Source organism: Saccostrea echinata, unplaced genomic scaffold, assembly GCF_033153115.1.
Source record: "Saccostrea echinata isolate AGI-Se365-2 ecotype Australia unplaced genomic scaffold, CSIRO_AGI_Sech_v1 ptg000029l, whole genome shotgun sequence".
NCBI classification, from domain to species: Eukaryota; Metazoa; Mollusca; class Bivalvia; order Ostreida; family Ostreidae; genus Saccostrea; species Saccostrea echinata.
The window spans coordinates 20,587,751-20,600,287 of record NW_026889778.1 but is presented as its reverse complement, the minus strand read 5'-3'; the positions used below and the strand labels follow the sequence as shown (position 1 = coordinate 20,600,287).

At 32.8% G+C, this 12,537-nt stretch overlaps 1 protein-coding gene across 1 annotated transcript; it reads left to right on the top strand.

The window, feature by feature from the left end:
• Positions 1-2,388: 2,388 nt before the first annotated feature.
• Positions 2,389-3,544, top strand: LOC133194616 (uncharacterized). Its single transcript, XM_061330542.1, has 3 exons — positions 2,389-2,572; positions 2,759-2,849; positions 3,062-3,544. Exons 1-3 carry the CDS (start codon positions 2,389-2,391, stop codon positions 3,504-3,506), a joined length of 720 nt encoding a protein of 239 aa, XP_061186526.1. The 3' UTR covers positions 3,507-3,544.
• The last annotated feature ends 8,993 nt before the right edge of the window (positions 3,545-12,537 follow it).

Genomic DNA, 12,537 nt, shown 5'->3' with positions numbered 1-12,537 from the left:
ATATATGTGATGATAAATGTCGAATACAGTTTAAGAAATGCTTTAATACTAAAAGTTTCAAAAAAATGAGTATCTCATGAAAAGACTTGTAGTTTTAAGGTACAGTATCCAATTAGGTATTTGAACTCTAGTAAAGTTGTTAAATGGTATCAATTAATAAATACATTTACCATTTTAATGCAAATATATTTTGCAAATAGTTTGTAAAGGAAAAGGTGAAGATAAGAAACAGTTTTCAATCTCAAAAAATCCATAACCAATACAAATCTGTGAAGAAGGCATCAAACACGGACCTCTGGAAATCCAGAGGTGGGATCAGATGCCTAGGAGGAGTAAGCATCCCTACTGACCAGTCACACCTGCCGTGAGCCCATTGTATTGATCAGTTACAAGGAACATTCCGTAGTCAAACTCAGGATAAAAACAAAGGCCTATCAATTGGTATGAAACACGTCAGCCAAAATACGACCCAATGATGTTTTATTTGCTAATAAGGTCATTATAATGACCATAGAATTTACGAAATGCTGACTTTAAACGAGGTAGTTGAAATCCCTGTAGCACAAACTTATCTGTCAGTAGCCTGTCTTGGTTTAAAAATTGATCGTACTCGCAGCAAGCTTGTGAGTATAGAATAAGTTGTGAGATGTAAACACCATATGCAGGTGATAGTGGGATATTATACATTTATTGACTCTGTTCTCGGGCAACATGCGTTTTGTCGGACCCAAGAACCAAACAGTTTGGTTCGACGGGGTCGACAAAACGCATTTTGCCCGAGAACACAGTCAACAAATGTTTTGTTATACCTTTTATTTGTTGATTTTATCATTATTTTTTTGACATACATGTATGTCAAACACTAACGAATGCAAATGAGATTTAGCTGACCCCGCCCATTATGTGACGTAAGCGGTCCAACATCTCATCGACAGGTCCAGTATCTCACTCCGCGGTCAAACATCGATTTTTTTATGCCCGCTCAGTAAAACATTGGAAATGTTAGACTTTTATTAGTATTGATTTATATAGCAACACATTTTTAAAGGTATAACAATACTATAAAAATAAAGAAAGTTGACGATGAAAAAGTTGAAAATCATCCCATTTTGCCATACAATTTAGTTGTTAATTGGTCCTTATCGTCTATAGTCAATAAAACATTCAGATATGAAACAGATGTGGCAGACTCTGTGGTGTCTTTTATTTCAAATTCACTGGGATATATCGAGTCGATATCTGAATGGAAGTAACTATTGTTGATTGATAATGAGTCGTCGATATATCTAAATGTCGAGTTGAAGGCCATAGCAAGTGTTTTCTTCTTCTCCTGTAGAGGTTTTTTGAATAAATAGACTGCTTCATAGGAATATACAAACAGGTCAGCTAATAAAGAAATACAATTAGTGCCCATCAGAACCTGGCTCCGGGGCCATAAAACTTAGATGAGCTCACTTTTGATCTGTCTCACTTTTACAAAAGGAATAGAAAGTGGAATAGCGAGAGTGAGATCAAAAGTGAGGTCATCTAAGTTTTATAGTCCCAGAGCCAAGTCTCTGAAGACTACACAAATGTTATCAATGAGGAACTCCAGCATCCGTTTAATATTAATTTCAGAGTACCTGTGTTCCCAGCTCTTTCACAATATTTTTCAAAGTAATGAAGCTTAAAATTTTTAAACTCAAAAGGAACCATCAACTTTTTCGTTAATTTGTTTTAAAAAAGTGCATTCATGCAGATCCAGGACACAATAAAAGATAGAACATATGAGGAATAACTTACTTCGAATTGATAATAATTTTCTGTTTTTTCCTTACATAATGCATTGAACAGAACAGAAATCTGCCAATTTATATACAATATGGCTACTATGCAAATTAGCAAAATGTGCACCAATTTTCCACATGAGGTAATAAGATATGAAAAAATTCTACACGTGTTTAGACAATTTACAGGTAATTTAATCAAATTTTTCTGATACAATTCAGAATGTATAAAGCTCTAAATTTCTAAAAGGGTTTGGACGACGATATGTGCTGCCAGAGACCTTCTGTATAAAAAAAAAAAAATGATACTAAAATTGGGGAAAAAATATGAGCACAACATAAAGTTTACATGTACACAGTCGATTCAATTTGCATTTCAAATTCTAGTATACATTAAATGGTTTGTCAGAAAAGTGGTAGGTTTGCCAAGTTCTTTCTCCACAATCAATGATTCAGACTATTCAATCGCTATCAAAACGTAAACAGGTAAAAGAGGTCAATTTCGACTGTGCGATATGTTCATTATCAACACTCGTGTTTTGTTTGAGACATCGTCGAGTAATTCTCATCGTTTTCCAGTGCTAATATCTCAATTCCTATCTGATTCAAAACATTCAAAGCAATGACTTGTCCTCCCCCTACGTCCATTCCTCATGGCCATATTTCGAGTTATGTGCCTGGAGCGTCAGCAGTGTATGAGTGTGATGGGGCCTACTCGATGGTTGGAAGTTCTGTATCAACGTGCGATACTAAAACTAGTGATTGGATTAGCCCTGGAAAGTGTGTGTTGTCATTCATTGACAATGGTATGTATTGGGGGGGGGGGGGATTTTTCTTCTTCCCAAGAAAATATAAACTTCTGTTCTTACTTCTGAAAGAAAAAAGAGTTTAAAGTGCTTTTAAAATATATAAAACCCAAAGTAATCATTTTCAAATGTATATCTTTGCTTATGTAACTTGGGAAACATTTATGAAAAGTTTTATTTTTATAGTCTGGTTTTGGCTTTTGATCGGCCTTGGAGCTTTGTTGACCATTGCAGGAATAACTTTGCTCTGTGTTTATTGCTATCGCCGTTGTTTCAGGTAAGATTTGATCACCTTTTTAATATCATTAAGTCCATTTTTGTATTTTTGTTTACAGTGGTCAGGTATACATATACAACTCCCATTTCTCGCAATATCAGTAACAAGGAAAGGCATCAATCATGCAAAACCAAGCAATTATAATACTGGTCTTGAAATGAATTTTACAATTTTTTAATGCAAAATATACGACATATAGAGCAAAATTTCAGAATGAGGTCAAGAAGAACTAGGCCTAATGAGGAGGAAAATCAGAAGTCAAACAGAACACCTAGAAGTTCCCGTGAAGATCCCGGATGTTTTGAAAACGGCGGCAAATGTGACCTGTGTTGCGTAGATTACTACGGATGTTGTTCATTGCTAGGTTGTTGCGGATATCATGGTTGCTGCGCTTGTTTCTGTAGTTGTTGTCGGTGTTGCCGAGAACCAGAAGAAGGTCCAGGAATTTCGAGTCTCCCCGTTTCCTTTTTCCGCAAATGGAGGAGAAAAACAAAAGGTGCAAAGATAAAGACCACCAGACCTGTACTTGTTTTACAGTATGAAAAGGACAAAAAGAGATCTGCTGCTAAAGCGTCAAAATCGGCTAAAGTTCCAGTGATTCCATTATGGCTGCCTCACAAAAATCACGTCCGGGATATCAACACAAGCACGAGATGACCATTGATTTATATTACAATAAATCAACATTGATTGGTTAAACGGATATTTCAAATGCATCCTTCAACAGAAGGGGAAAAAACATTCTCTTTTCATCTGCTTTAAAAGTGTGGTTTATCTCATTGTAATGGAAGCTCTCATTAAGACATAGGGAAAACAGTCTGTGGATATTTTTTCCTGATCCTTTCCTATAATATCTTGCCACGATGTTGTAACTTATTTGTTTTCAATTGCCTTTGCTTCGCTATTGTTATGCTTTGCAAAGGTTATCCGTCTAGTATAAAGCATACATATCTACATATATACGTTAAAATGTATGTAATATATATACTGTAAACTTGGTTATAGATTGAAAGTTTCCCTCTTTTCGAAATTTGGTGAGTGGAAACTAGGACTGTCAATCAGTAATATAGCTATTAATATGAGAATGACAACATTTAGATTTGAATACGTTTCACAACCAAGCATTGACAATGTTTTAATAATTATATGTTTCATAAATATGCGAATTAAAAGAATTTCTTGTGTACATGAGTTCCAATGGAATCAATGATTTGCTCTTCATTAAATTTGAATTCTATACCATATGAGTGTGATATTTTTTTTCATACATGTAGCAGGGGTACTGAATTACATCGTTAACTGTCTAAAAAAAATATCTAATCAGTAAGAAAAATGTAAATCAGACCTTGCAAATTTTTGTCTTACTCTCATGTTTCATCGTTATGTGCCTTGTTATAAAAAAAATGTTAACTTTTGTTCAACAAAAAAACTCTGCGCAATTCAAAAATGCAAATCTAAATAGTAGGAAAGGAATACCTGGTACATTCAAAGCACCATTGTTATGATATCAGTAGAAATATTTTTATCAGGGACTTTGTATTGATAAATTACAAGAGGAGAAGAAAGAAGAGAAAAGAGTTGCCAAAATTACGTAAGAATTTTGTTATTCATTACCAAGGGTTTTGTTTAAATTACCTTCTTTTTTGGGGATAATGAATAGACCTCTATAATTTGTCGTTTTAATGCATATAATGTTACGTTTCGTTTAATACCAAATTGGCGATTGCAATGTGGTACCATGAACTGTTCTAGATGTCTACTGAAGACTTTTAGATAATAGGTAAATGTTTTTTTCCCCCCACAAAAACGTCTCTATATATAGTACCTTATTTTTTTTCTAACACTGTCTTTAAAGACAAAATGATACTAATCGATTTGTGTGCAATAACAATTTTACTAATACTAGTACTTCATATATCCAACAATCTTTTTCAGCATGGCTATAACCACTGTGTTGGTCACTTTCGGAATAGTGTTGATTACAGCAATGTGTATTTTAACGTTTCTATGGATTTATTATCGATGCTTTAGGTGAGATAATGTTACATATAACCAAGAGGCGCATTTAGAAAAAGGAATACATACATGTACAGTTAAAAACCCTAAATTGCAATTCTTAGAAAACTTATCACCCCAAAAGGGATTTCGGAAATGGTAGAAAATACAGTTTTCAATTAATCTCATCCGATCACTCATACAAAAACCATTTTATCCATGTCTTTTGTCGGAAATATAAAATGTGTTCAGACCTGTCCGCATGCTAATATCCACTGTCTGACCGTCTGATGATGAATTACATTTAAAGGAGTAATCATTTTGAACTTTTATTGGAACATCCACATTCAGTTTTATTTTCTCATATTTTAAGTAAAAATCTAACACATGCACTTAATTTATGTTCGTTTATTTATTTCTCGTCTGAAATATTGGATTTGATATTTTCCCTGAAAAATGGGAATCCCTTTTCGGAAAACGTTCATCCACTTCGCAAGTAGCAACTCTACTGAATAGCTAAAAATAAGATTTTTTTTCAAAACGTACCTTTAAAACATAAATATTTTAATAAAAATCATATTTAGATAACATGGACACAGATTATATTATATGTTTTAATTTTCAGGATCTCAAACAGAGTCCGATCGCTTCAATATGATGACGAGGAAAGTACTAACCAGACGCCGAGGACTGCCAGGTCCCTCTACCATCCTGAAGGATGTGATGACATGTGTGATTGTTGTTTATTTCAGGGGTGTTGCGCATGTGCATGTTGTTGTGAATGTTGCACGGGAAGAGAAGAGGAACAATTTCCGGTTACCCTCTTTTTTGTTCATTTATCGTAAAAGTTTGATGATTTTTGTACTTACTTAAAAAAATATAAACGTACAATATAAATACTTTTAAAATTTCTGAAGTGAGGAATTAAGCACTCTAGATCTGTATTCAGCTCGGAACGAGTTTTTCCTGACTTACAATGTGCTAAAATTTGCAAACAAACAAAATATGTTCATATTTTCCAATACTGTTGTTAAATTTACTATACCAGCCTTCCTAAAGTTTGATCTGCATTGGGAAAAAAGAATATTGCCACAAATATACATCTTTTATTTCCGTTCCGTATACAATATTTAAGATATAACTGAAAAAAGAACTGAAGAACATCATATTGATTTGAAAGATAAAGCTGTACAATATACAGTTATGCAATTATTTCTTTCAATTTTATTTCGAGTTTTGGTTACCTGACCAAGAGAGGGAGAGAGAGTGGGGGTGGGGGGAGTGTATTATAAAATATGTTGCTGAATCATGCATTTCTCCTTTTTTCGTCATACCTTATAAAACCCACTGGATCATTACTTTGTCACCCTAAACATATATTCTATATTTTTTTTTTTATTTTAACAATTGGTTTTTCCATAGTAAATTTAAAAATCTGTGAAGTATTCCATTGGTTAAGTGAAATTAAGAAGATCGAACACGCATTTGTGCTTTCGCATTTCGAGGAGCTTCCTCCACGGATTGTTAAATTTTCAGATGTGGAGAACCCTAATAACGGTATAATGTTGACTTCTTTTTTTGCTAATTTTCCATCACAGATATATATGCTATATTTAGATATTTAGTACTGTTAAAAGAGTGAGCAATAATTTGATACAAATGGATTTTTAAACACTGAAGGAGTTCTTTTTTTTTTTAGCTGTCAATGATTTGATTTATATTTGATTTTGTTTTTTTGTTGTTGTTTTTTTGTTTGTTTGTTTGTTTGTTTGTTTTTTTGTTTGTTTGTTTGTTAGTTTGTTTGTTTTTTTTTGTTTTTTTGCTTTGTTTGTTTGTTTTCTTTTTAAAATCTTTTTTGTAGGGATGAGTGTTTGTATATAATTTATTCATATTTGTTCGCTAACGTAATTATCTTATGAACGAATCTTTCGGTAAAAACTATAGCAAATCCTCAAATTGAGAATGTAAAAAAAAAATTCAATAATTACATGTACCACATTCACATTTCCTTTTTTGCAGAGTCTTTCACATTTCCTTTTTTGCAGAGTCTACTCTGTCTATGTAATGTATCGTATTCGTGAATTCTCGAATATGTTTTGGACAATCTTCATGAAACTTCACATAATTAAATCATGAGCATAAGCTGTAGTTTGGCTTTCCGCAACTTAAATGTTCAAAATGACCACACAAAATATGCAAATTTGACAATTTCATTTTTTAATGGTTGTTTAAATTTTCTTTCATGTGAATCAGTGCAATGGGACAAGACGTGCTATCACAGGATGAAAAGCCAGGTTTCCCAAATTTGGAAACCCGATGGAAACATATGGGAATCGTGACATCAGTAGTTTCCATATAGTTTCCATTTTATGGAAACCACATAGTGGTTTCCACGTAATTTCCCGATATGGAAACAATCAACCTGTGGTTTCCCGTAAGTTTCCCAATATGGGAAACCGAGGAAACACGCAGTAGTGGTTTCCACGTAGATTCCCGATATGGAAGCAATCAACCTGTAGTTTTCCGTATGTTTCCCAGATATGGAAAACACGTATGCTGTGGTTTACACCTATTTTCCCGATAACAGACATTTTGGAAATGTGTATCAAAAGAATAATAAAAAAAAAACTGTTTGTGTAATTCTTTGTAATAAAATTGAACATTCTGTGACCACCGTAAACCCAAATTAAATAATTTTTTAACATTTTAGTCTCGGTAAAACTCATAAAGACACGTGAATTGGAATTAGTAGAGAAGATTTAATACAACTTTTAATTTTAGAAAAATCAGTGTAAACTGTTCAGATAAAATTCAATTATTGCGCTAACCCTTGTAATCGCGGGCACCTGTTCTCACGTGCCACAGGTGGAGACACGTGTCGCGAAGACACCTGCGACTGTGTATTTTTTGTATATTCTATGTGATTTGAGAGGGTTTTCTACCTAAGGGGAACAATGGGCTGTGGTCAAGCATGTACATACACATAATCTCCGCAAACTCAGTTTAAATTTAGGTGATAATTGCTGGCCATTGATTTAATTTTAAAAAAATTAAAATTATCAATAAGATCGCAAAATATTGATAAAATAAGCTACATTAATTTTAAGATGTTCAATGAGAGAAGAAAAAAAAAAGAATTGTATTTCAATTTTTCATTACTGATTAAAAAACAAAATTTCCTAACCGTTTAAAAATTATATATACTTTTCAATCGGTCTAGAATAAATCTAAATTCTCGTTATGTGTTAAATCATAATTCTTTTTCAAATAAATTTGTAAGTGCATTGATAAAATGAAATAAAATTTCTTAATCGGTAATTAACGAATCGTCCTTGTTTGACATCAATGTAAACTTCAAATATTGAAAACATAGAAAGAATTATTAATTATCAACTTTGTTGCCTGCTTAATTCGCAAATTGTTTATGAGAAAGGATGCAGATGGATCTATTATACAACATAACAACTAAATTACTAATGTTTTGTGTGAAATTCTTATATAGTCCTCTACAAAGACATTGATAAGATAATACAGCAGAATAATATTCATATACAAAATTAATGAGTGTTAAGTAAATAACTTAATTTTTATTTATATCTGTACACAGACTGTCTTCATTTTTCGCAGGAAATTACAATAATGTTTGTCTTAAATGCATACATGCACGTATATTTAATTTAGCCATTTTGTACACCAAGACCAATGCTGGCTCTAAATAAAGAAAAGTATATGATATTTATATAACATGATTTTCTTTTCCTTAAGAACAACGTCTTCTGAAGAACTGCATGCTAAGGCAATTCATTGAAGAAAAACCCCCCAATAATTTATTAATTGTTTTACAAGTAGATGTTTAGCGAAAACTTAATACTTTTAAATCGTGTATTGTGTTAAACAGAAGGTTACCCCTTTCAAATTTAAGCCCCCTCTCCTCCTTCAAAAAATGGAGAGAAAATAGTTTCTTTCGATATTTAGGTATAATGTAGTGATATGGTAATTGTCAATACTACTACATGTACAAACATTTCTTTCTATACATGTATGCCGTCCATTTCTTGATTTTTATATCCCTACATGTACCATTACTTATTTAAAAAAAAAAAGCACTTAAAACTGTCTACTCAAACCACAGGCCTATATTAAAGTAATTTCAGTTTGGGGCACAAACTTTACCAGAAAGTTCTTAACTAGCAAACCTTACCAGAAATTACCAGAAAAAATTATATATGAAAAATACAGGGCGGTACTGGCTGAACGGCTAAAGCCATGTATATATATATATATATATATATATATATACAGCCCTGCACATCAACGAGTATACACCGGGAATTATTTTCCAACAAATCAGATGATTAAATATTGACAAATTGTTACCAGTCACAACTAAAATTCTGAACGCAATGGACATGATTGTAGGTTACCTACAATAATTCTGGGCTTATTTAATTTTGTGTTTCAGGTCAGTAGCAACAGTTTCAAAAGTGGGGGGGGGGCTTCCAAAACCATCTGACAAGCCAAAAAAAAAAAAAATAAGAAGAGCATAACCATTTACTTTCACCCTCTGCACCCCCCCCCCCCTGCATTCTACGGACCGGTGTTTTCCAAATTAAAATACTGTTTTCCCTACCTTTGCTTAGATATTGGTTTCTTTTTTTCACCTTGTGTTAACTATACTCTCCTATTTTTATAAATCAATTTTCAAATTTAATGTGAAAAATTCTTATACATTATAACGGTGTGAGAATTATTTTTAACTAAAAGAAAAGATGTTTGAAGTAAAATATATAGAAAAAAAGTCCAGCAATTTCGTCCACTGATTATATTGATATCAGGCTAAAAATCGAAACCAGAAAAGGAGGGGGTTCAATAAAGTAGCTAAGGCCGAACAAGAGAAAAAAATCAAATCTTTATAATTATTCTTGAACCGTCCTTGCTGGTAATTAAATTATTTTGTCTTGATTTTCACAAGTGTATACTAGTCTAACATACCCTGATTCCTTCTACTAACTAGCAATTTTTGACACCGAACTTTTCCATCATCACTAAAAATAAAATACTGTTCTGTATACATTTTATGTAGTTCATTTGCATGCCAAATGCCCATCGAAATTTATGGCAGACTTCAAAGGACAACATTCTTGTCACAAAATAATAAACAGCTGATAAAGAGTCATCATACGTTTATTTTGAGGGGCGCAACAGGAAATAAGCTTTGTTTTCTACACTGCAAAAAATATGTTTAGGGACGTATGGCATGTCCACTATGCCCCCCTCTCCCTATTTTTTACGGTCCTCAACTAATATTAATTTTCTGACGCTTCAGATTTTAAAACATGTATACATGTATAAAGGTTTAACATCTTTCGTTGTGACATTATACATTAATCAGAATAATGAATAATTTAATGAGAAAGTAGTGGGGGGGGGGGGATAACCGGACATTTTCTGTTTGGATGGGCACTACGTACCAAACCCCCCCCCCCCAAGTCAAATAATTTGAGGGGTCACATCAGAAACATAAAATGCCTCTGGTCACCCTCAGAAAAACGCTTTGTTTTCTATAGAAAACTAATTATCAGCAAATTTATTGAGGAGCACCCCCCTTTCTATGAACAGGGAAGAACTTCACTAAGGATATGAACTCATAATCACCGTTACAGGGAAATTATATTATGTATAAAAACTTATATTATCCTCTAACAAAATTAATGTAAACAGGTTCCGTTTCCCATAATGCATCGCTCTGCAGAGGCTTTAATTTCATTGGTCAATTTTCACGAGGCGCCATTTTTGGAGTCGAGCAAGACGGAGAAGAACTCGGGTGTAAGGTGCAAATGTGAAAAGATAACGATGTTTTCGCCACCCAGTGTCTTTAAAACCGTGAAAAATGCAATGATCAACAACCAAGGATTAGTGTACGTATATTTTTATATACTTCTTTTTACAGTAAATAATACTTATAATGGGCAGAACAAATCTTTCCCCTCGAAGACCACATTCGTTTTGACGCCATTTTGAAAAGTTTGATATCAAAGTTTTAAATATTTTAGCTTACACATTGCAAAAACGGAAAGAGAAACTTGAATTATACAATATTTAGTGTTTTACGTTCAATCATAGATGTACCTGTAGATAGTAACGTTAGACTTTGTATAGCTAGGCCCTATGGCACCACATTTGTCTTTTTCCGTGCTGTATGTTGTATGATGGCGTTTCGCCTTTGTAGATTTTTTTTTATGAAAATGAATGCTTACTATAATAGTTCTCTCTCTCTATAAATAAATGAAAAGTGTATGAAATTTTTTTTCGTTGTTAAATCGGATAATAATGTTTGTACCGAATATGGTTTCATTGTTAATACAGACAAACTTATATCCGGTTTGAATACATGTGTTCTCGGATCGTCAACTTGTTGTACTTTTGGACTTCTGGAACTTTTTATGATGTAATGACAAGGTAAAAATGAATTATTTCTGCTACTAAATTACGATTAGGTCATCAATATTTAAACAAAAAGTGTCCGCAATCTCAACTTTAATATCAGATTATTCACGAAGGACATCATCATCGATGGAAATTTAAAAGAGAGAGAATTCTGACTATTGTAAACCTCCTTTATTTGGCAGATAAAATTAGAAATTATGAAGAATGGTCAGAACAATTTAAATAGATTGTCTGTAACTAGAGTACATATACATCATACAAAGTCATAGCACAACCCTTATTCATATGCATAATGTAATATGTATAGGGAAAATGTATTGGTTGTAATGTACTGTCCATAATAATATAACAACTGTTTAACAAACAAGTGATAGATTGTAAATTGAAATAGTTTAGTGTTCAAAAATCAAAATTTCTCATGTGTGACCTGCTGAGATTTACTGAAAATGTTAAAAATAATAAGCCTTCAAGATGTACAAATATTGATCATTTTTCATAGTATTTCAAGCAGGGTTTGACACTAAGGCACGTCCGACCAACCCAGTCTAGTAAATGAGTGGTGCGGTCATGTAAAATATAGGTGAACTAGACCGATTAGTCGTATGGATAAAATAAGTGTAAAACCCTTTTTAGTCTTCCAAATAAATATTGAATAAACTTATAAAGAAATTTTCTTATTTTTGTGATTGTAAACAGCCATCGCTCTGCATGTTTACAAAGAAAAAATCCCCGTACGACACAATCATTATTTTTTGCCACTGCATGGCATCTGAAATGTGCATTCCCCCATTTACTAAAAAAAAATAGTAAGCTTATAATTTCTCAAAAGTATTATATTTCACCGGCAATCACACCCATATTTCGTTTGTACCTTTCTCACATTTATAAGATTGGCCATGAAAATACAGATATGGCTGTAATAGACAAGTCGTGTTAGAAACTAGCGTCGTTTAGTATCAATATGGTATACATAAAGTTACTAAAAAATATATTCTGTATTTATTTTATTAATATTTTATTAAAGTATGTTGAAAGTTTATAATATTCAACGCAGGCAGGTTAAGGCTTCCCGTAGAATATCACAGTGCACTCTGTGCCTTCACATCTCTGAACTACCAGAATATGACGTCATAATGGAAAATGACGTCAAGTCACTGCAAACTTGAGATGTTATGACGGGGAGAGTGTCATGAAATTTACACTTTATTTCAAACTGCATGTAAAATGCTAGATAGCTATTGCAAAA

Coding starts and splice junctions, on each gene's coding strand:
- LOC133194616 (XM_061330542.1), top strand. CDS start 2,389: ATGACTTGTCCTCCCCCTACGTCCATTCCTCATGGCCATATTTCGAGT. Junction 2,573..2,758: donor GTTGTCATTCATTGACAATG/GTATGTATTGGG, acceptor TTATTTTTATAG/TCTGGTTTTGGCTTTTGATC. Junction 2,850..3,061: donor TGCTATCGCCGTTGTTTCAG/GTAAGATTTGAT, acceptor GCAAAATTTCAG/AATGAGGTCAAGAAGAACTA.